Source organism: Chelonia mydas, chromosome 7 (assembly GCF_015237465.2).
Source record: "Chelonia mydas isolate rCheMyd1 chromosome 7, rCheMyd1.pri.v2, whole genome shotgun sequence".
NCBI lineage: Eukaryota > Metazoa > Chordata > Testudines > Cheloniidae > Chelonia > Chelonia mydas.
Window position 1 is genome coordinate 19097675 of NC_057853.1, and position 25275 is coordinate 19122949.

General features: G+C 39.4%; 2 protein-coding genes across 7 annotated transcripts in view; both read right to left on the reverse strand.

Annotated features, from left to right (window-relative positions):
- Positions 1-740: 740 nt before the first annotated feature.
- On the reverse strand, positions 741-9139 carry MRPS25 (mitochondrial ribosomal protein S25). The gene is made up of 4 exons (XM_007060009.4): positions 3344-9139; positions 2970-3076; positions 1794-1881; positions 741-1154 (listed from the first exon to the last, which is right to left on the reverse strand). Exons 1-4 carry the CDS (start codon positions 3475-3477, stop codon positions 962-964), a joined length of 522 nt encoding a protein of 173 aa, XP_007060071.2. The 5' UTR covers positions 3478-9139; the 3' UTR covers positions 741-961.
- Positions 9140-9153: 14 nt separating this feature from the next.
- Positions 9154-25275, reverse strand: part of NR2C2 (nuclear receptor subfamily 2 group C member 2) — a 72169-nt gene continuing 56047 nt past the window's right edge. For 4 of the 6 annotated variants that reach the window (XM_037903651.2, XM_037903648.2, XM_037903650.2 and 1 more), the window contains 3 exons: positions 24422-24559; positions 21999-22104; positions 9154-20395 (listed from right to left, as the gene is read on the reverse strand). In XM_037903651.2, the coding sequence (XP_037759579.1) occupies positions 20221-20395; positions 21999-22104; positions 24422-24559 (419 nt within the window). In that variant the 3' untranslated portion in view covers positions 9154-20220. Of the gene's footprint in view, positions 20396-21998; positions 22105-24421; positions 24560-25275 lie in introns of those variants that run through there. The other 2 variants (XM_037903653.2, XM_037903654.2) reach the window with 2 other exon arrangements.

Genomic DNA, 25275 nt, shown 5'->3' on the forward strand with positions numbered 1-25275 from the left:
ATCAGACTTGTTTGTTAACATATAGGGTACTACCAAGAGCTAGTGAGTACCTCTTTCTTAAAGATGCCAGATCTTAGCTGTCAGTTGACATGGGAATTGTATCTGGTGGGATCAGGGTGAACAAGGTTAAGATACACCTCCCCCACCCACCCTGCTTGACTAAAGTTTGAAAATCCATCCTAAGGCTACTTACTTTAGTAAGTAAATATCATTAGTTTCACCCTGGGAGTAGGGAAAAGTAGATTGGGCAGTTAATCATGATAATTTTGCAAGGTTCCCTGTATTTAGTCACCTGCAGTGTAACTTGGTTTCTTTCAGGAGTCTCAAAGTTGTTTCTGCTACTCCTTGCCTTTCACATACTGGACCTCCTCTCTCACCAGCATCCTGTTGCTCCTTCTCTCACTACATTGAAGCTCTTCTCATGTCCTCAATTCACTCCTCCTCCCCCCTGAAAAGCAAATTACAGAAGCTGGCTTCTTTTGGTTCCCCTTTGTAGAACTCTCCCCTTACAAACATCTACTTGTCTCTGGTAATAGTCTCATTTTACAGGTGGGGAAATTGAGGGAGAACTATTGGGGCATGTCACCCTTAAGTTACAGTGTCTACTCACAGTATAGTTCTTTGATTAAAGGTAGATGAACTTGAGACCGAGCACTCCCTCTTACATATAAGCAACTCAGGGTACAAGGCTGAGAGGAAGCTTTGCTGGACAGGAGAACGTACAGAAATACAGAAGCAGCTAAAGTTTTAAAAAGATTTATTTAAAAATATTTTCTTCCACTTGTCTGAGTAACCAACATGAATGGGTCCAACCATATCTATGAAGAGACCTCTTGTGAATCAAGGACTTTCATCTAATAACATGGACCAGTTTTTTGGCTGTGAAGTCTGCCTCAGTTACTGAAGCACCTTGTATCCTATCTGCACCTTGAATGGCAGCAGAATTGCCCCCTCTGTTAAATCAGGATATGGCTTTTTCTTTCATGGCAGCTTTATATTTGCCCGTCATCTCTTTAGGCAGTGGTACTAGACCAGGGCAAGGAATCTGGCCTTCGATTTCACACATACATTCCCGCAGGTGATATTTTTTAGGTCCAAAGGTTGCAGGATGAGACAGCTTCTTTTTCTCTTGCTCCTCTTTCTGTAGCGTTTCCCTGGAAGAGGAAAAACAATTCGCTTTGAAGGCGGCCGTATTTCTTCTCCACCCTCTCCCCTGCTGCCTAAAAAGAATGGTGGTGGTGGTGCATTTTTTTCCATACACCAAAATTTCATAGGGCAGCATCTCCCACAGTAATGGCTGCTAGCAGCGAAACCACCTTTCCAGGATTGCCTTGTAGAAAAAATTCCCCTTCACTTAGCTTGGAGCAGCTTTACTTTGTCAATAGCACAGGCTACAGGAAAAGCACTAGCGAAGTCAGTACAAACAAATGTAATAGACACTGATTTGTTTGTGCTGCTGTAAGTACAATATTAACATCCCAACTGATTTATTTTATAACTATATGGTTAAAAGTTCGGAAGTCAGCAATGTTTCAGTAATTGTGTGCTGTGACACTTCTGTATTTTTATATGTGATTTTGTAAGTTTAAGTGAGGGGAAACTTAGGGCTACACAAGACAAACCAGACTTTTGAAAGGGGCACAGTAGTTGGGAAAGGTGGAGAACCATTGTTCTAAACCTCCAGGTTTAAGAGGCCTTGTCCACTTTCAACCCCTCAGTCAGTGCTGTGACATCTTACAGTTCTGTCAGAGAGGAGACAGTGACTCTTCAGGTTGTGAAGGATGTTTACTTACTCGCTTTTACCCAAGATTTTTTTAACGTGCTCCACTATCTCTTTGTTGCTTTTATCTTCCACATCAACCAAGACTTGCTCACCACTATCTGTAGAGGAAAGTGGTACAGAATAAGTATCGAGAGGTGACTACCCAGACGTGTCTACCATTTCGCATTAGATCGAGTACATATTTTAAGGTGTGAAGCACCAGCAAGACCGTCACAAACAGTACAAGGTGCTGCCTGTTCCTTGGTCAGTAACCTCACTTTTGTATGCAGTTCTCAAGGGTGCAAGCTAAACTTTTAAAGGGGTCTTGGGGTGGGTGTTAGCAGGAAAAACTCAGCTCCCTGTAAACATTATTCCTTTTTACAGATGGGGCAGAGCTAGGAACAGAACCCAGGTCTTCCCAGTCCCCCTCCAATGCACTGTCCACTAGGCCACACTGCCTCCTTATAAATGGATCTCAGGACCAGAAAGCCATATGGGAAGCCACTGCCTTAATCCATCAACCCCCCCATCTTCCTATGGGCTAGTAAGAGAGAGCCATGAGAAGGCTTTACAGATATACCTGCAGGTATGATGTGAGGTCCTTATTAAGATTACCCTTGTAGTAGACTGTAACTGTTCTGCGGGAATGGAACAAACCCCTACAGCTTCAAATAGTGACACGGAAGTGCTGTGAGCAGGCAACACTGCAGAGCTTCTTTTACAGATCAGCACCTGATCCAGCAAGTCTGTTAGGCCCCTTATACAACTGTTAGGTGCTCGGAGGTCTTTGCTCTCTAGGCCCTTTTAAAGGGGGAGGTTGCAGTTACCCTATCCAAAGAAGTCCTTGGCAGTGCCTAGATCAGGGGTGTGGAAACTCCAGCCCGTGGGACTGCCGCTCCCGGAAGCAGCCGGCACCACCTCCCTGCGGCCCCTGGGGGAGGCGGGGCAGAGGGCTCCCTGCGCGCTGCCTTCGCCTGCGGGTACCTCCCCTGAAACCCGACGTTCACGGCCCTGCATGCAATTTCCCCACCCAGATGCGGCCCTCAGAGCAAAAAGTTGGCCCACCCTGGGCCTGGATGTTCAGCATCCCCCAGGGAATCACAGACAGCATGTGGCAGCTGGGACAGCCAGCAGCTTGTGGGAGAGGAGAATCCGCTGTTACTCTGTGGGGCCGGGGTGCCCAGCACCCCAAGGATAAAGCACTTACCTAAATAGAACCTCAGAAACGGCGAAGGGGTCATGTTCTTAAACATCATGATCTGGACCCAGGGGTTTTTGTACTGAATCTGAGGGATGTTGAAAAACACAAATTTCCTAGGGGGAAAAGAAAGCCAGAGTCTCTTGCAGCGAGCAAGTCAGTGTAAACGCACACAGCCCTTCAGCAGCCGGCAGCAACATCTGCCCCCCGGGACAGCCAGGGCGCGGTGCCCCAGGGACTGGGGGGTGAGCTCTGAAGCCCCCCCGCCCCCCAGAGGCTGCACTCACCAGGTCCCCTCCCCCGGGCCGGCGGCGGGCTACCCACCACCTCCTCTCCCCGGAGCGTCCTAGAGCCGTGAGCGGGGTGGCCACCGCTGCACTCACCTGGCCCCCTCGCTCAGCTCCCCCCGGGTGTTGTAGTTCACGGTCATCACCTTCACCGCGCCCTTGAAGACGATCTCCCCCTGGGTCAGGTACTGCAGGGTCCTGCGGATGGGGAACCGGCCCTTCATCGGCATGGCTGCAGCCGGCTCAGCCCCCAGCCCGCAGCCCCCCGCGCACGGGGGAAATGAGGCGGCGCGGCCCGGCAGGCAGGCAGAGGAAACACGTGCTCTCCGCCCCGGCCGCGGAGGGCTACGGGAGGCGTAGTTTCGCTGCCCCGGGGTCGGGAAGCGGAGCTCGGGGATTTGCAGCTGCAACGGTGGGAAGAGGAAGAGGGTGTGAGAAGGGAAATAGTGCGTGGACCGGCCCCCCTGGGATCCAGGAAGAAGAAAAGAATTGGGGGGTGGGTAGAGAGGGGGCAGCCCTAGGAGAAGGCTGCAGTATGAGTCGCCTCCCTGGCTCGCCTTCGCATCTGTTTGCTTTTTGTAGCGACCGGACAGTGCTTCTCAGCTGTTCGTCGTGGGCTTGGGTCCGCTGCCCGCTCGCCTCAACATCACCTCTCATCAGGATTGCTCAGGTCACCAGGTGGGGCTCCACTGAAGGAACCCCAGGAGGAAACTGAGTTGGTGGCCTTACAACTACTGAAAAAGAAAGCATTATCCAGCCTGGTACGGGGGCGTTAGAGTTCTCCAGCTGCTGGAGAGAAGAGATTTTATGAGACTTCAGCTTTGTTTCTTTCTTTTGTCTTTCTCTCTTTTTTTAAAGTAAGCTTTTAGCCCTTTTGGGTGTGAATAAAAGCTTGAAAATGAAGTTTGCGCAGCTAAGTGCTCAGAAATCAGAAGGCAAAGAAAGAGCCTAAAATTTACTATTTAAAAAAAATCTTGTTACTTTTGCGCTACTGGCAGGACTATTTTGTGTGCGCGCGCGCGTGCTTGACTCATGGTTTTGGAAAAGCTGGACTTGGCAATACGGATTTACTGGTATAATTGTTAGGGTTCAGTAATTACTCCTAGCAGTGGGTTGAAGAAAGGTGACTACAGTCTGAAAACCACTGAAACATCGAGACCCTATTTTAGAAGCCAACAGCATAAATCAATGACAGCTTATGCATGTATGTAGTTAACGCTGAAATCAGGTTATGCATTTATGTAGTTAACACACTTGTTTATGGGGAGATAATCTGTGATTAGAGCAGGATAGTGGTAGTCAGGACTGCTGGGTTTAATTCCTCCCTTTGCTACTTATTAACTAGGTGTATGAACTGTTGAAACCACAGCTACTCTGTGCCCATTTCTCCACTTGCTTAGCTTGTGTGGTTGTGATCTACTTGTTCATAACACACTTTGCAGTTATGTAGCACTTTTTGTCCAACAATTTTGAAATATTACTAACACCTGGTAGTTTAACAGTCAAAATTGGTGTGGAAAGGGGTTTTATTCAATGTTATTTACACAATATGAACTTGAGGCTTGATAGCCTGATTCAGGAATATCCAATAGCTCCTACCTTTGCCTGCAGTGATTGCGTGACCAATATGATTACAAGCATTTACATGATATTACAGTATGTGTTCCCTTTGCATGGTTCAGAGTAACAGTAATTTTCTCAACTGAGGAGCATGTACTCCCTACGTCTACCCAGCATTGAGCAGTTAACCTTAGAAAAATGAGCTGGGAAAACCCTGTCATCAGACAAAGTGCCAGGAGATTCCAGAGCCTGCAATTAGGGGAAAGCTGAAATGAACAAGTTTATTATGTGTTAAATGTGGCCAACAGTCTATTTCTATTCAACTCCAACTGAATGGGCATGATAGTGAAAACACCCTAACCTCTGCTCCCATGAACTTGGGCCAGATAGCTGAAAAATTCCAGTTCAACATGGGAAATTATGAAAACGTAGACCCTCAACGGCTTTGGATAAAGAGATCAGCACCCTGAGTGTCCGCTGTGTGGATTGCTATGCAGTGAAGAGTTGAGCACAGAAGTTGTGAGTAGGACAAACTAGCAGGACCGTACATGAAGTGAGCAGCAGGAGTATTTTTCACAAGCTGAAGCGTCTGAGTTGCCCTCAGTCCAGCTTTGAATAACAAAGATACAGATGACTGTGGCTAGATCTGCCTTGGAAGAAAGGAAGCAATATCTTTGCCAGCATAAGACAGATGATGGGGTTTCTAGCTTTTGATGCTATTTGGGTTTGTACAAGCAGAGAAAAGTCTGCAAGAATCACCTGAGATTGAGAACTATTTTATAAATGACTGGGCAGATGCCTTCAACTAAGGAAGTGGTTATTGACTTCCCCAGGTCAATATAAGCAATTCACAAATTGAGCCTGAACTAAAAACCTGCCTTTTATCCTTGTCCCTATCTTTGCCAGATATTGAAAAAGAGCAAGGAAACAGCTCCATTGCCATATGAAAAAACAGAGACATGGAGCTGAGGGTCCTCTGCATGTCAATTAACCCACAGACCATAAGCACCTCATAACCTGCCCATGTCTGTCCTGTTATTTTTTAAAGTGTTTTGAGATGTTAGCATGAAAGATGCTATATAAAGTCAAATCCCTTTCTATATGTCAATAGCGGTTATGAGCAACTGAATTTGCTATTAAGCTAATCCATTATGGACAAGTTGGTTTAGGCTTAGAGGAAGAAAGCAGAGAACACTGATACATACACAATATTTTCCAAAGATTAGACTAATTCTCTGCTTAAAATGTAAATAAGGCAGATACAAGACTTGGAATCACAGCACAGGAGAGGGAGGATGTGGAATTATTTATGAGGAGATATAGCTTTAAGAGAGTTGGAAGAGAAATTTGAAGGAAAGAAAAGCCTGTTTGGAGATGAAGTCAAGTACAGTGTTCCAGGCATACCATGACAGAAGGCATGCAGTTGAATGGGAAAGGATGAGATGATAAAGACAGGAGTAAGGGAAAACTAGAGAGAATTAAAGATAAATGAAAGCTGAGAAACGTAGAATCAAGATTATGTAGGGCCTTGTAAATGAGGCTGAAGAGCTTGAATTTTATGGGAAGCCAAAGGAAAGATTAATGGAGGAGTTAACTTGGTTGGAGCAAGGGAATAGGGAAATTATTCTGGAAGCAGTGAGACCACTCAGTAAAAAGTAATAATCAAGGCAAGAGATGGATCAGGTTTCAGACAAGGATTTAAGCAATGGTTATAGTACAAAAGGGGAGAAATTTGAATATATTAAAGAATATGTTGACTCAGAGTTTTTAAGATGGACATAGATACCATAGTATGAAAGCCAACATAGAAGTGACAGGAGTTAAAAGAGATGGGAATTTGGGATCGGAGAGAACAGAGTCGAAGAGGGCACAGGGTGTATGGATCAAGAGGAAAGTGAGGTTGCTGTTAAGTCTGAAACAAATGACAGTTCTTGCTATTTTCTATCATTCGGTTGTGTGTCCCCCTCATAATAATGTCCTATTGATGCAAATTGGATTTTGAATAAATGCAAGAGTCCAAATTTTGCATTTCATTTCTCCTTTGCATTCATATGGCCACAAAAGGCTCAAAAGCAGCTTGTTGAATTTCTGTTCTTTTTTGAGATATCTGACATGAATACGTATTTTTGTTAGTGGCAAGACGTACACCTCTGTCAAATATGAAGAATGAATTTTGTGCTCATAAAAGTGAGGGACCAGTTATACTTGCAAGCCCAAGAAAAAGTTTGGAGTCTTTGTGGATAGTTCTCTGAAAACATCTGCTCAATGTGCAGCAGCAGTCAAAAAGCTAACGCAATATTAGGAACCATTAAAAAGGATAGGTAATAAGACAGAAAATATCATAATGCCACTATCTGAATCCATGGTACATCAACACCGTGAATACTGCAGGCATTTCTGCTCATCCCATCTCAAAAAAGATCCATTAGAATTGGAAAAAGTACAGAGAAGGGCAACAAAAACGATTAGGGGTATAGACCAGCTTCCATACAAGGAGAGATTAAAAAGACTGGAACTATTCATCTTAGAAAAAGAGACAACTAACAGGGGGATATGGTAGATGTCTATAAAATCATGAATGGTAGGGAGAAGGTGTCATTTACCCCTCCACATAACACAAGAACCAGCGCTCACCCAATGAAATTAATAGGCAGCAGGTTTAAAACAAACAAAAGGAAGTAATTCTTCATACAACTCATTATCAGGGGATGTTGTGACAGCCAAAAGTATAACAGGGTTCAAAAAAGAATTAGATAGAGCATGGGCTTGCATCCCTTACCATCTTGGCCAATAGCCATTGATGGACCTATCTTCCATGCATTTGAGTGTCTCTAAACCTTCAACTGCCAGAAGCTAGGAGTGTAGGACAGGGATCACTTGATAACTGCCCTGTTCCGTTCATTCCCTTTGCAGCATCTGGCATTGGCCACTGTGTGAAGACATGATACTGGGCTAGGTGGATCATTGGTCTGACCCGGAATGCCGATTCTTATGTTCTTAAGGGTAAATATAACTCTCAATAAATAATCTCATATGCTTTCAGATGGAAAATCTGAGAAGCCACAGAAAGATGAATATCTTTAGTGGCAAATCTTGCTCAACTTGTTCATAGGCACAAGTAAGGTGAAGAGGATTTGGGCCTTTTTATTAGAATAGTTTAAATGACCACTCCAAAAGGATACTTTTACCAAATGCGGAGAAACTATCAAATTGTTTCTTTCTGAAGACAGGCGCCAGCCGGGTCAAGGCCATAGGTGTTAGCTAAGTGCAGACAAACTCATAGCTAGAAACCAGACTAGCTCACCCATACATTAGTTTTGTTCAAAATAGATATTAGTCTTATAAGAATATATTTAGTGTTTAGACTCTATGAAATGTTTTTAAGTTGTCGCATCCATTAATCTTACTTGTAATGTCTGTATTGCATGCTACAAATAAAATATAAAAATTTGTTTTATAATTGTAAAAATGCCTGCTCTGAGTTTATGAATTCACGTGAGAAGAGTGCCTTCCCCCACCCATCCAGGAGGGCTATCAAAAAATAAGTGGGCCATTGTAGGACAAAAACTTTGTTGATTGCCCCATCCACCCATGGAGAAGTATGTGTAGAAGGCATCATCATCTCATCTGTGTGAATTCTGGAAGAGGAAAAGGAAAATAGCTAACATGGAGATTTTTCATCACTTTGCTATTTGGACTCTGACAAAGGCTGGAGCTCAGAAACAAAAAGGAGAGATTCCCAGGGTTGACCCGGATTAAGTCCTAAAAAGACATTCCATGCTGACAGATTACTACATCTCTGTCGGCTTTCAAATCACAAACAAATTCATTTGTGCATATATGCTGGTTTGCTTTAACCTGTAAATAATTCTCTGATTTCTTTCTACTAGTTAATAAACCTTTAGTTAGTTTATTGCAGGGTGTGGTTACAGGCATTGTCTTTGGTGGGAGATGTAAGGCACAAATTGAACTGAGATAAGTGACTGATCTCTTGGGACTGGAAGCAACTGGAATATTTTGTGATTTTTGGTGTAAGTGACCACTGAGTATTAAGATAGACTGGAGAGCCCAAGGGGACTGTTTGTGACTCTATGGTAAGACTGTTAGTGATCTAGGAGCTCACATTTGTTACTGGGTTGGTGAAATCTAATTATAAAACATACCACCAGTTTGGAGTGTCTGCCCTGCTTTTAACAGTCTGCCCTAAGGTTAGCACTCATGGTTGTGAGCCACTCCTGATAGTGTGACAAAAGGGAAGCAGGTAAAACTGAAATTTTGGCATGGATGTGAAATGATCACTTGTGATTCAAGAAAAAAATAAAGCATTTATAAATATCAAAGATACATTTAGGTTTGTAATTCACTTTAATAGTATAAACCTCATTTAGGTAGTAGTATTAAGCTACAACAATGTAATGCCACATTTAAACTGCATTTAATAAAATGCATAAGCTAATTCATGCACTGCAATACTCTATATACAAACACAACAATGCAAATTTCTCTTCATGACTGAAGACACTGATTAGATATAAAATTCAGATTAAAAAACTCATGCTATTATTTTTAAATGCCATCACATATACAAAGCTGATTTCACAAAGAAGCTGTGAGAAAGCAACAGCTTTAACAGGTTTTAAACCTGTAATTAATGTAATAGCATAAACAACAGTTTTCTAAACAATGAAGAAGAGAGGATTACAAAAAATATCCCAAGGAACTATAGCAGACAATTCCCTTTGTAACAAGTGGGGTATTTTTGTAAGAGCTCAGAGCTCATAGGTATGCCAAATACATACAATTATACAATGAAAAATGTGCAGTTTTTCAGTTATAAAAGTGTTTGAACACTGGCTTACAATATATTTTAAAGAACAGATGGATTATAGGAAAATATTCCAGAACCTGAACTTAATACCACAGATGATAAAAAAACAAATATGCTCTATAAATAACATACTTTTCTAAAGGATATCCCCATGTCTAACTTGAAATCTATTAATTCCCCTTTTTAAAATCTAAATGGTAAAACAAAACTCTTCAAATGGCTTTGTACTTCCTTTGCAGTAATAGATGTTTCTAGGAACAGATTTTTATGTGCAATGAGCCAATTACTGAGAGGTGCAGAGCACCTACAATGGGAACGGAAGCTGCTCAGCACTTCTCAGAATTTGGCGGTCTGTGATCACTACAGGAAGCTGATTTCACATCCTGTAGTTCCTGCAAGATAGTACATAACACATTTCATCCACATTTATATTTAACACATTTTGTCTTTCAAAAGAGAAAAAATTCAAACTTGTGAGTTCCATAACCCTTCAGTCTTAGAATATGGGTATTATTTTTTAAATTCGCAGTTTAACTATTATTCTTTGAAATGGCTGCAATTCTGATCAACATCCCAATCCATTTCTTAACCTTAAAAAATGTTCTTGAAATAAAAAAGCATTTAAAGACATTAAGGTTGCCATTCTATTTTCAACAGAAAAGCAAGAATATTCAAATGGTGTGATTGTCATGACACCAAAGGAAGGGCCATCTTGTGCAAGAAATGCTCCCATTGATTTAAATGGGCATTTTACATGCAGAAGGCCTCAGAAATTGGGCTTGAAATGTTAAAAAGATGGATGTTTCACAAAATCGATATTTGAAACAGTCTACATATGTTTATTAAACAGTATGGCAAAAAGGAACACATTCTTAGTATTCTTCACAGCAAAGACCTTACAACCAAGGCCCATATCCTGCAAAAGCTTACACATGTGAGGTGTTCCCCTTGACATCAGATGGCAATGGGAGTTGAGTACATGGAGTGTTCAAAGATTTGGGTCCAAGATATGTACAAAATTATTCTAAGGGAGAATATTTTAAAAACTTAAATTACTGAAAGGTCTGTAGATCTTGTTAATTTTCCTTTCTGCTAACTTGGATTTACATAAAAAGCCTTGTGCAAAAATAATTACATTAACCTCAGAAAAAAATGAATTTAAGAAATTCTTTGTGATAGAGGAGTTCTCAGTGCCTCTCATGTCTTTATCAGTAATAATGTAATTGTTCAGTTTTCTGAGCATTTAATATCCATAATCAGATGTTACTTGCACAGCTAACTGAAGTTGTTTTATTTTTTAAACTATTGAAGAAAACAACATTAAAAACTGAATTAAAAACTCATATGGACAATTCTGTACCCTTACATACTTCTGACTGATCATTTCCTTCAGTGTAGTTGCCACCGATCTCTATTTTTATAGAAACAGAGCATGTGAGGGGACTGTTTCAGCACACTCCTCTCAGCCCTTCTGCGATAGAAACAAGGAATATAGTATAGAGGAATGTAGTCTAAACCTGGAGCTTACTCTAATTTCAATTTCCATATAAACAGATAGTTTAGCATACTGATTATGAAAAAAACATGACATTTTACACCACAAAGGTGGGAGGCACTGTCAATGCAGGGGAGGATCGGAATATTGTACAGAAAGATCCGGATGACCTGGAAGACTGGAGTGAGAGAAATGGGATGAAATTCAATAGTACAAAATGCAATGTTATGCACTTATGGACTAATGATAAGAACTTCTGCAACAAGCTAAGAGCTCATCAGTTGTAAGCGACAGAGGAAGTGAGAGACATGAGTGTGTGGGCAGATCACAGGATGACTATGAGCCACCAATGTGATATGGCTGTGCAAAAGGCAAATGCAATCCTAGGACGTATCAGGCGAGGCATTTCCATTAGAAATAGAGAAGTATTAATGCTATTGTACAAGGCACTGGTAAGACCTCCTTTGGAATACTGTGTACTATTCCGACCCAGGCTCAAAAATGATTAATTCAAATTTCAAACTGGAACAGGTGCAGAGAAGAGCTACTAGGATGATCAGAGGAATAGAGGGTCTATCTTACAAGAGAAGACTGGAAAAGCTTGGCTTGCTTAATCTAGGAAAAATAAGGTTGAGAGGGGATATGATTACTTCCCATAAATACATTAGGGCAGTTAATACTGGGAAGGGAGCGGGCAGTGAAGACCTATTTAAGCTCATGAACAATGTTGGCACAAGAAAAAAATAAACTGGCCTTGAACAAATTAGTGGGGTGAGGCTCTAGAACATCCTTCCAATATGAGTTGTGGGGGCAAACAACTTAATTATTTTTAAGAGAGAGTTGGACAAATTGTTGAGTGTAGCTTCAGGGTTGCTTCTGATGGTAGGGGGCAGGACTCAGTAGCCCTGGGGCTCATTTCCGGTTTATTTCTCATGTTCCTAAAATCTCATGCTTTCAGGATTCCCTCCCCCAGTATATTCTGGGTGGTTTTTTTAATGTCTATTCTCTGAAGCATCAGGGATGGCCATGGCTGGAGATGGGACATTGGGCAGGGTGGGGCAGGGCTCTGAGGTGGCACTGAACATTCTCTGTCTCATGTGTTCAGCTGGCTGGTTGTTGATCACATGCTCGGAGTCTAATTGATTGCCATATGTGGGATCAGGAAGGAATTTCCCCCCAGGACAGACTGGCAGCGACCTTTGGGTTTCTTTGCCTCCCTCCGTGGCATGAGGATGCACATCACTTGCCAGGATTATCTGGGTATATCTCACTAAATCATTTCCCTGCCACTGCAGGGGCCTCAGGCACTTGTACACCGTAGTCCCTTTTATTCTTTGCCTATGATACACGATAGTTTAGTTTCCTGTGGGCTGTAATACTTTGGTCTAATTTCAGTTGTTGGATTTAGTGTGCAGGCACTGGGTGATGTTGGCCTGTAATATACAGGAGGTCAGACTAGATGCTCTGGTGGTCCCTTCTGGCTTTAAACTCTATGACATGACTGTTATGATCTTGTTGCTGAAGATTTTAGAAATGACATTTATTGCACCATGCATTGCATTCTGCCTTTTGCTTTATTCTGTGGGGTATAGTTCAAAGATACATGGCAACCTTTCTTCTAAGTAGCCACTAATGGAGACTTAAAGAAATCACTTAAAAAATTTACAAATAGACCTCTCTCAGAAGGCTAGAAAAAGCCCCTCTGTGTCTATCAAGAATATAGGGGAATATTTACCTTCTATTTTTATTTCATGTTTTCCCTTGGGAATTGTAGATTCTACAAACTCTCAGTTGGATGGCTCCTACCAGTCATGAGAAAAGGCTGAGAAAATAACTTGAAAATCTCAAATGACTTGGATTTTTTTAAAAAGCACTGAGGACAAAGTACCAAATTCAGCCTTGGTTTAGAAACAGGTAGAACTCTACTGAAGTTAATGGAGATGATCCTGCTTAAGGCAGGGCTGAGCCTGAGCCAAGAAATGAAGATTAGGAAGGCCCAGATTAGCAACTCAATCATAAACTTTCTTTAACATATAAAGATGTATGAATACATGGCTACATATATGTACATATACATACACACTTTATATACACTGTACATAATATATTACACGGAGATAGATATAAACACATTCATACACACAACTATGTACATATGCATTAGCTACACGAGTGAGCTCTATTACTAAACATGCAGAAATGTAAAATGACAGAAGGCACAAAGAAATATATAAAAAAACTATATTAAAAAAAAAAAGATGGGGGAGGAAAAGCATGAATTTAAAGATCTAGTAATCCATTTTCAAAGCCCTCACATAACCCAAATAATAAATTAGACATTGGGAAATATGGAACACTGTGATATACTGACATGGATATTTCCCATGATAAATACAGTACAGATTTCACAACAAACAGAGAGCCCTACAATAAGAAAATTATAGGCGATAGCGCTTTTCAATTCCAATATATTTGACTTAACTTTTACAAAATTTTGTATGTGTATTTAATTTTAACTTCCATCTTCATAAGACTAACATTTTAAATGTTTGCAAAATAATTTCACATTTAATACTGATAACCATTAAGGTAGGTTTATATCACACAGGCTAAAAAGAGGGATTAGGGCATCCTTAGTAAAACAATAAGCGTAGCCTTATTTCTAAGGGGGTTGACAGTCCTATAAAATACACTTTTCAATTGACACAGCAACTTCAGAATTAAATAGGGAATGTCAAACGCATTTTTAAAATAGTTTTTGATTTTTCACTCCTCGCTCTTTATAAGGCCTCTTGCAAATTTGAAAGTAACATTTCTATTATTACTCAGTTTATCTTTCTGTATATGGTAACTCTGACCTCCCCCATCCTCTGTTTTGTATAAAGTAGAAGCAAACATAGCTTCTTTTGCTGGCTCTACCTGTGTACAAAGATGTATTGTGACAGCAGATGTTCTCTGCTACTATCACAGTAAGTCTATCCTTACACAGGGGGCCAACCATGCTAGCTGCAGCGCGGCTGCTATCAGGTGGGTCTGTTGCACTCCTGGAACTAAATTCTGAGATGTACCTGAGGCTACTTGTTGCTTTTCTTCCCATCTCTCTGCTTTTTCAGGGGTAAGAGAGGAGGAAGGAAAAACACACCCACATAACCTTTTTTTATTTTCCAGATAAGGACTGAAAGAGAAAAGAGAAATGTCAAATCAAACTAAGGAAAAACAAAACAAAATTAAAAAGAAAATCCTTTGCCTACAGGGAGACTTGAACCTGCAAGTACTTGCTGATAACTCTGCATTTTAAGCCTTGGAGCCGTATTGTTATGGCATGTATTTAGCTGTCTCCCTGTGTATGTACAGACATCCCACAATACCAGCAGTGAGCATCTGATGTCATGAGTGGAATTATGATATCTGTTAATTTCTTGTTTATGTCAGTGGTGCCTTAAATGTAATTTAGAATGGCAGTGATGTCAGCACAGTTCTGATAGTCTAGTGTGTTAAAAAGTTTGCTTGAAGTGTGTGTGTGTATACATACCAATGCTAACTCCTGCATTGTCTGATATGGACTGGGTGCCCCATCCCTGTTGCTGTTGCAGAAGGGCTTTCCTGATCTCCACTTGCTATAGGTGAATCTTTAGCCGGGCTGAAATCTATTCACAACGGCATTGTCAGTCAGTTCTTTAAACTAGGTAGTGCTTTTAAAATTCTTCGCGGATTAAAAATGTCAGTCAGTCAGGGAAAGATCCTAATCACCACTCCTACCCATATGGAGGTTGAGGTGGGAGAATATTCTGAAAAAGTTCAGTGTTTCCCAGAAACATTTCAACAACCCCATTCCATACACATGGCAACAAAAAGGGTGCAGTTTTCAGCATTACACAACCTCTACCAAAGAAAAAAACACCTCATAATAAGGACATGCTAGAGATTGGTTAGTCCCTTGTGCAGCATAGGACCCTTATGGGTTTTGCAACATTGGGAAATCATCAGGGCAAAAGAGTGTGCTGGCCATGCCTCCTCCTACCCCAATATACTGCAGAACACACCCTGTGTTAAAGGCTTCTATGGGGGGGCAGGGCAAACCCAGCTCGATTCCTGGCATAGAAGCCCCCTCGAGCCAATGCTATTCATTAGTGGACTTTATTCCTGCCCTACAGCCCATTTGTGTCAGGAATTACAGTGCAAGGCGGCTGTAGGTCAATGATAAATCTTGCCATCTGTGACTACACAGCGAGCCAAAACTTCCATTGGCCAGCAGTCAGTTTTCTGCTGCATGGGGCCTTTATAATCTAAACATTGTCTACATTCTATCAATTTTAAGATGAGTCAAAATCTGGGTCTGTGTGACCCACCTAAAAATTTGGGATCTGATTCTCCTTTCCCTTCCACCAGTTTTACATAAGAGTAACACCATTGGCTTCCAAGGGTGATTTCTAATTTACAAATAGTGGAAGTGAAAGGAAAATAATTTAATCTTAATCCTGCTTGCTGTTTGACAAATCAATGTGACTAAGGAGAATTACTTTTATTTAGATTTTTTAAATATGGCTGTTTGTTTTAGGTGCATATACAGTAAAAACAATTACAAATCTTATAAAAATAGCCCAAATATTGCTTACCCAAATTAACCCTTCATAACTATCAATAAGCATTCCTTTATACCCACATACAAATTCCAAACTCACATCTTTCTCGAAAGAATGGGAAAACAGACAGGCCCCACAGCATACCCTGATGGTCAACAGACTTGGGAATTATTATCACTCACTGCATTCCAAACAATTTCAGCCAACACAGAATTCCAGTTTTTGTATGAACTAAATCTTACTGTTATATACGGATGGTCAAGCTCGATTCACCATGACACTTCTACTGAGTTAAAAACTCTTTACTTTTAAAAGTAGGACAATGAGACTTTATCAGGTTTTGAAGAAGCGTTAATTCTGAGGCAGTAGCAGGAACTTTACTTGGATGCAAGGTTTTCTAGAATCACTATCAGGCTATGGTACTTTGGCTCCTAGTTTTGTCAGGTCAAATCTGGCCACACAATTAGGTTTGTAAAGGTAAGTTTTTACCAAATTTAAGACCAACACAAATATTTCCAATAATTCTGTTGTTGATATTTCAAAAGAAAAACAAACACAAATATTCCCAATCTATATTTACAATACAAAAGTGCAGTCTTGTGCTTAGAGAGGAGAAATTTAAAGTGAAACTGACTAGAAACCAAAGGGAACCAGACTAGTCTATTCTCATTGCCCAATCCTTAAGAAATGGAAAGAGTACATAAACAAGCCAATAAATGGCAGAAAATAATTTACACTTGCAATACTCTTTCAGTTTTAATAATCAAATGCATTATTAGTAACATAGGCAAGGAAATTACTATTTGAACATATGGGATCAGGTCCCATGTGGCAGCCAAATTGTGAAGAGTGTTGGTCAATGGTGTGCAAAGATGACTGAAAGCGCACCTTTGCACTCCTATGATCTTGGTAGCTGCTGTGTGCAGGCCATTCCCCCCATGCTATGTTAAAACAGCATGTGAGTTTCAATGGCCACAAGGAACTGAAAATATGGCCAATGATTAGCATAATGCAGGAGCAACTTGGTCATCTCCCACTTTCCCCACCCATGCCTTTTTCCCTTGCTATCCCAGCCACAGGTGGCTGAAAAGGCACAAGAACCCCTAAATCACCCCACCCCTCTGGTAGATCAGCCTTATATTGGGATAGTCCCTCTGGATCCAGTTAAGATGGCTCCACAGCTAGATTACCTCAGTGGTTTGGTGCAAAAAAAGCCACACCACAATGGAGTTTGGCCCATCATTTTTAACAGGACAATAATATTTTAAGTGCCTCTTTTACAGCATCTCTCTCCCTGCAGCATACCAATTCCTTGGCTCAGTGTTAACGGTAGCTCTTGAGTAGCATGTGAAAAAGAAGCATGAAGCTTATTATCCACACCTATTCTATTATCTGTAACTTGTATTCAAATAGCTGATACCCTAAATATCTCCTAAGCTGTGGGATCCACCACCTGCTGTACAAATTTCTACCATCTAAACTGTTTGTGTTAGAATCAAAACAACATATGACCACAGAAAACATTCCTTTTTATTAATGACATGGGGACTATGTTAGCTCAGCTCTGACAAACCATGCCAATGATGCTACACAAACAGAGTCTTCATAGTTTAAAGGTAGTAATTTGAGGGTTTTAAAATAAAAGTGTAATTATGGAACTGCTTCACTCTTAAGTACATTTACACTTTTTAAAAATAAATCCTAAGTATGGGCTCGATTGCAATACCCATACTCACACTGAGTAGCATTTTACTCTACATAAAGTCTTCCTGAAGTCCACGAGACTACTTGCAGAATGAGGTACAAACAGTATAGTCTTATGTTTGTAGGATGCATTCTGTACATGTTAACAGTGCTGTGCAAAATTCATCTTTTTTTATTTATGAAATTTAATGCATAAATTTTAGCAGTTTCATGTGATTTTGCTCCACAGCTTAGTTTTTTGTGGGTTACCTTTTTCAAAATGGCTATTTTCACAATGAAAAAAATAAACTTTTTTTGCACGTTTTCAACAGAGAAGCCATTTTTACTCAAACATGGGCTCATCTTTATCAGCAAATGAGACCCTTTTTCTAGAGAAATGTACATGTCCAACATTTTTCATGGAAAATGGTCTCAAGTTTACAATAAAATTTGGAAAAACGTTGATTTCCAGTGGTTTAGTATACTTTTTGTTTATGAATATTTCACACTCCTCTAAAAATGCTTACTTGAATGTTTGAATGATTTTTACTACACATTACAAGTGATTAAATTATATCACCTGCTAATCTTTTGCCATAGCCCCCCACAAAAAACAGTTCAATGTGCACGCTATATTTTTAAACAATCAAAACAGTAAACCTCTAACATTCACTTTTGCACAAAAATGGCCACAACTTTTCTTTGAAATTCTGTTTCCAAGGCAAGTAACTTGTCTGTTAAAATTCAGGCTACTACTAATTTTTAAGGCCAAGAAGTAAACCCTTAAAACAGGGGTTTTATATCGGAAGTGCTGACACAACCCTACAAGTAGTGATACTATAATATAACGGCTAAGGCTTAGGTCTGCATTCCAGTTGCCTAAGGATGTTCAAAATATAGTCCTTTTGTCACTTTTAAAGAAATGACAAACTTCATTTACTATAATAAAAGCCTAGGAAGAAGATGGTGCAATATCTCAGATGTCTGCCTTTATATTGCACTCTGTCTATACAACTGTTCTTGAGAACCAAGATTTCTGAACTTTATAAAGATGGAGATTGTAATTGAGTTTAATGTACTTAGGAGCTAAAATTACATAGCCTTATTTGTCAGAATGAGTGTTACAAATGAGAGCCTTACTATAAGGATGAATTGTACCAAGACAGGACTTACTAATACAGTAGCAAGGAGTTGCTCAAAATCCTTTGGCTACAGCTCAGACCCCTAAGAGACAAAAACCAACCCTGTTGGAATGTTTCTAAATCAATGTCAATACCAGAAACAAAAAAGTGCTGAACTCATTATTTATATTTTTGTCACAAGTATGCAAGTAGAAAATGACACTGCCATGTAAATTCATTAAAGTAATTAATGAATGTATGTAATAAGCAAGAATCAGCTTAATGCAGCTATAACTCTTCTGACAAAATGCTTTTTTATGAATTTTGATTGTTTAAAATATTCAGTGTTAATATTAATAAATTATACTAAAATAAATGCAATATTAGCAGGAACAGGTGAATCCTAGAAAACGACTTGATAGGTTACTACCCAAGATAAAAACAAAGATAGTTAGTATTCTAACTCCAAACAATCGGTCATTAACTGTAACTGCACATGAATGAATATAAAAAACCCAGCTGACGCTACAATTTAGAACTGGATCAGAACAGGGTAGGTAGCACTGCAAAGACAGGATGCTCAGTCCCTGGGGAAGGAAGAGAACCTCATGTTCTGCACTTATCCTTTATCTGACAGCAGCGTTATGGGCTCTAATGTAGTCACAATCATCCCCTTCGGCTCCTAGGATGGTGAGGGTCATTTACGGCTGCAGACAGAAGGAATGAATTTGGAAGTATAAAAAGTATACACAGAGACTAGGAGTGCATTACTCTAGTTGGAAGGATTGCTTCCCTGCCAGTTAATGACTGATTTCCGCCACAACCAAAAGTCGTCCTGTTGGAATAACGTCTATCATGACTGTGTAAACCATCTATGCCAGGCTGGAATTGAAACTTTAAGGAATCTGAAAGTTTCATTATTACTATGGCAAAAAATTGGTATTCTGCCTTCCAATTTGGGCAATTTCTGTAGCATTTATTAATGTTGCTAATTATACTATAGTCATTATGCTTATGTCAAATAAAGCTCACTTTCACTAATTTAGCAGAGTTTAGTGCTAACAGTGTAGAAATTTGCTTTAAATTTCCACTTTACCATTAAATACATAACATTATTCATAGCAATATTTTGTAGTATAAATGATTGTCTCCTATAGCCTTCACAGAAATCACTAACAATTTGACCAAAAACATATGCAATTTTCCATTTGTCCTGCTCATAAGTAAAATGTTGATGACATTATCGCTTTGACAAGAAGTGCTTAGAAAGTGCTATCATCATTATATCCTGGTAATTATTAGATATTAATTCCAAGGAAAAATTTAAATATGTACATACTGTTCTTCTTTTAGCAATTTTTTATACTAATCTCTGACATTATAAAACTCTATTTTTGCCCATTGATAATTTCTAAATACAAAGCATGTTAAAAGTATGTTCAGTAATCTACAGCCTTTTGAATGAAAGGCATCAAAACACTCCTTATGGCAGAAAAGGGTCCTAGTCGGAGGTGTTTTAATAGCTTTTTATACTTTGTCACTGGAAATAAATAGACAAGGAGCAGTCTGTTAGGAAACTGGTAACATGTTGGAAATATTTGTACATACCAAAATGTCTTTTTTTTTTTAAACTTAACTCTCTTAATTGTGTAGTTACTTGTTTTACTAAAATTACTTTGATCCACCAAGGTGCATTGTTCCCACTATGCAGATGTGCCAGTTATTTGACCATTATATTCTGCTGTTTCCATTTTGAGGATGTATGGGATTATGCTGTCAATCGGAACATTTCCGATGAGACCAGTAAAAAAAAGTTCCTCTGTAATACTAGAGCTCATCAGTCTAAGTGCTGGCAGGCGAACTAGAATCCGGGCTAACCTAGAAAAGAAGTTCAGGAGATTATGAAAAGGTATAATGCAAATAAATCTAAACTACTGTGCTGCTGAAGAGCTGGGCCTGCTTTTATTATTAAAGTAACTCATGAGTGAGAAGAAAGGCAATTTATGTTAATTTAGCTACTCTGAAAAGAATGTCTATGCTTATTCTTCCACTTTGCAAATTAAATGAAAAATGCAGTTCTGTCTTTGAAATTCCCAGCTTTGCAAGTGTTTTATGGCTAAGGACAATGTCTCATACTGAGTAATGAGGACATTTGCACATTTTTAAGAGCAAAATGCTTAATTAGTTTAAATAATCTATATGGCATCACTCTCAGTTGCCTAGCAACTTGTTAATGAAAAACCAGATAGCAAGAGGGGCATGAGTATGTGTAAAAAAGGAAGCAGAATTATCTGAAAAGAAAGGGGAATTTTGAAGGGTCTGTTGCTCCCTCTTATGCTAGTCCCAAACCCCATGTTTTGTTAATGTGTACAGACAGTAACTAAAATATACAAATATACAGAAGCTAACCTTATACCACTGCTGACATTTAAAAGGAGTTTTACTTTACAGTAATTCTGTGGCATATCTACCATGTTTAAATAGCAGGATCACATGACAAAAAAAAATCAAAATAAGTGAGTTTCTTGAAGAAATTATTTTAAGCACATAACAGCAAAGCCCTCTAGCAATAAACGAGATACCTGTTGATGGTTCATGGCTAGCTGTGGAAAACATTATGTGTAGAACCAATTCTGCTAACACACCATCTCTTGTAAATGTGAGGGTAAAGGGACTGAAGTCTGGAATCTCTTTTTGTAGCCATAAATTTGAATACTTTATCTATCTGATTTATGCCTGCAGTCAATTATTTAGAAGTGCAAGTATTCTGAATTCACCCACAATTGAGCAAGAGGGTGCCAACTGCACTCACAAAAATGGAAGCCAATCTTTGGGAAATTTGGCCATTTATGAATTTCCATTCCCTCATTCTTTATTAAGAAGTATAACTGCATGGGAGAAGATTTTTATTTTTCAGTTTTATTTTTCACTTCTGAGGGATAAAGCCAGAGTAATTAAGAAACAAAGGAAATTCTGTGCAACCAACATTTCAGACAAATGTCCTTGGAAATTAAAAAATGGAGGCAAAAATTAAAAACACAGGTAGGTAGAATTTCTTCTAATTACAAGCTTAAGGGGCTTAGTTACTATATGCCATCTAAAACTTGGTTTTCAAAGGTTTATATGTTGGTAGTCTGAAGATGGATGAAACTTACCATACATAATCTGTTAAACTTTAAAAGGACAGGAATTGGTTCAGCCCTTTTATGGTCTCAGACTATTTGGCTCTTCTAACTTAAAAATAATAAGAGCCTCCTGCAACACTCCCTCCCACATACCTACACCAGTCTCTATAAAATTAAAAAAATTGCAGGCCGTCAATCCTGCTTCTTGCCCTGTTTAAACTAAACATGTCTGCTTTTATAAATGTGCAAATGACGGCCCCAATCTTTTATCTGAGTCCCCACAAAACTAAATTTAACAACAGTCTTATGTCTTTATGCTGCAACCATTGCTCACAGAATTTATCAAAAAAAAATACCTATAAGTATCTTCCGGATAGGTTTTTTGGACATAGTCTTGCAACTCCATCTGTGCCTTCTCTTGGAATTTTTCTATTTGGCTTGAACTCGTCAGACCAGGGTGATCTAAAGAAAGAAAACATTTCCAAATGTGTATGGTTTAATCATAAAATAAGTCATGAGTACTTACAAAGAATCTTCCACTTAATTTCATTCAACTCTTCCTCTTGGGTACCATGGTTGATATGATAGCTGCAGTAAGGAGTACCTCATTAAATCTCAATAAATCATTCTGAGATGATGTACATTATTTTAAAAGACATTCATATATATGTTATTAAATGAATTATTTGCCAACTAATGTATTGGACACAATACATAACGTTATCATTTATATACACATGCTTAATATAATTTTGTTATGAGTTGTAATATGAACAGATATTGCTCATTAATATATAGGCTGATGCTGTAATTGTACTTTCTGCTCACTGTTGGTTCTGTAATATGTGTATTTGGCTAAAATTTCATTCCTGGCTTTAGAATTAGTGCACTCACTTTTCCTTCTGCAGCTGGCTGTGCCCACAGAACTGGGAGCACAACAATTCTGAGTGCACACCTGCTATCAGTGGGTCCAATCAGGCTACAGGGTGGACAGCTTTTGAGGGCATAATCATCTGTTTCTGCTCCTCCTCATTTCAAATGGGTTTCCCTCTGTTGTTTGAACTCACTAGGTAGAGTAACCAATTTCTAGCTTTCAAGATTTTTTTTGACTTCCAAACTTCCACCAGTTTGTGTTGTCACAATTCCAGATGCTTTCAGCTCCTCACTGAGCAGTCAAATGATCAGAAGGGCAGAAAATGGCATATGTGTGGCTATGCCAAAACTTCTTCAGCGACAGGCTCATAGGGCCACAAGTGTCGTGTTCCTTCTTGTTCTCCCTCGAAAAGGACTAGAGCAGGCCTATGCTTGGAGTCTTTCTCCTCCCACATCAACTAGAAGCATCTCTTACAGTGTGGTCTAGTCTCTAGTGGAGAGAGACTGAACTAGGACTCAGGAGATCTGGGTTCTATTTCCGCTCTGCCAACAGCCTGATGGGTGACCTTGGGCAAGTCACTTCACTTGCCTGTGGTGCAATTTCCCCATCTGTAAAATGGGGATAATGAAACTTACCTCCTTGTAAAGAACTTTGAGATCTGCTCATAAAAAACTCATAGATAAGAGCTATGGATTATTATTACTATTACTAGAGAAAAACCCAAGGCACAGTCTGTGAGAAATTCCCCAAAGCAACAGTCCAAGACCCTAAATTAATCTAATTAAAACAAGATTTATTAAGAGTAGATAGAGAAAATATTAAAGCAAAAGAAAAGGCTTGCCTGACATCCCTAGTCTGAATACTTTGCAAAACTCAGTGAGGTAGATATGTTAGAATTAGTTACAGTGGAAATAAAAGTAAATACCCTACATTTCTAAGAGAGAGCTTCCCTCTCACTCAGCCTGTCAGCACTTTTTATCTACCCTTTCAATGTCCCGGGAACATGTTTAACTCCCCTTCCCCTGCCCGATTATCACTTTGTACTTTGATATGCCTATGGATAACCCTGACTAAGGTGTCCTCTCTGAGGAAATCCTCAGATCTCATATACAATGTCCATTGTATATTTTTTAGTTATCAGCTCTTATGCTCATTGTCCTTGTTAACAAATTGGTGGAGGGAGGGATATTGTGTTTATTGGAGGATGTATCTAAACCATAGTAGACTTTCAACTCACATTTGCATCTTCTACCCCCTCTTGGACATTCTTAATAAAAGAATGTAAACACTGAATCAAATTCCTTACAGTCACTTATAGCCAGAGGATATATTTCCCCACACCATTCTTACCATTAATTATATTCCATATTAAACAAAAACTGACAAATTCTGTCATCTGTCACACATGCCTACTCCCAATCCTGACATGACCCATGCACAGAGGAGGGGTTGGAAATGGATAGCACAGCTTTATGCCACTCAGGGATCCCCTTACACCAAGATAATCCCCAGCTGCACTATTAGAGCAGCTTTCAGGCTTCTTTGTGCTGTCAGAGTATCACAAAGCAGCTTGGGAAAGGGCTAGGGGACTGAGAATCTGGCCTTTAAATATATGTAAGTATGTATACAACATGTGGAATTTGTGGAATTTCTGGAGCCTTAAATCAATTACCCCAAAGGTACCCCAAAAGTTATTTTTTAAAAGGTGTTATTGATGATAAAGTCTTATGATGCTGTGAGATATTTTATGAACAACTCAGTAGAACAGTCTCTTCTTCATCACTGGATATTTGGTTCTCATTAAAATCTCCTGGTGCCAAAAGATTAATAGTTTGTAAGTTCAGCATCTGAACTGCAGTTAGAAACACAGGGGAAGGTCATTATAATGGTTGCCAAATGCCTTACCAGGGCTAAAGAGGACTATAGCTTTAAGGTATGCATATTCATATCCATCAATATCAAGCTTGGCCATGCTGTTACAGAACTCCTGAAGTTTCCAGATGTGTTCCATGACTTGCTTTATTCTGTCTCCGGAAAGCTTATCTACAAATAGACATTACACACTCTCTTAAGAGAGTTCAAATACATTTGAAAAATTAATGAAACCAACACCCATCCCCTTTATAGGAATAGATCAAATGAAATTTTAAACCTTCTGAATTGTACTATAATCTTTTTTTAACCATATAAAAATATATCGTGCATGAATTAATACTCATGGCAGTGAGGACTGAGGATCTAATAAACTGAGTCAGGCACAGTACTGGCAAACATAATGCAATGTTTTTCCACAAAGGTCTGCCAATATATCTAAATCCTAACCAGCAACACCCATGTTATTCTGGTAATGAGCCTCTCCTAAGCAGAATGTGCTGAATGGTGCTATAAATTAAACTGGGGTTCTGGGGAGGTGGACAAAAGTGAGAGATTAGGTGAAGACTACCATATTACCTTATTGTAACTTGTGACCCAATTGGGAGTCAGTCTGGCTGTCCAGAAGTGAAAGGCTAATGCAATATGACTGTGGCACCTTTTTCCATATCTGTTCCTTTAGAAATAAACTGTTTGTTCACTATAGTATGTACCCTTTTCCCCGCTTGTGGAGTAGAATTAACTCGGTTACACGCAGGTTGATCCCTCAGCCTTTCATATTACCATGTCCTTTGTGTTGGCTTCATCTCCTTTCTGTTTAAAAATGTTTATTTGAAAAGTGCTACACCAATTATGAATTTTCTAAAATTCCACAGTTTTAGTTGAGC

Coding starts and splice junctions, on each gene's coding strand:
- MRPS25 (XM_007060009.4), bottom strand. CDS start 3,477: ATGCCGATGAAGGGCCGGTTCCCCATCCGCAGGACCCTGCAGTACCTG. Junction 3,077..3,343: donor GAGCTGAGCGAGGGGGCCAG/GTGAGTGCAGCG, acceptor TTTTCCCCCTAG/GAAATTTGTGTTTTTCAACA. Junction 1,155..1,793: donor AAAATCTTGGGTAAAAGCGA/GTAAGTAAACAT, acceptor TTCCTCTTCCAG/GGAAACGCTACAGAAAGAGG.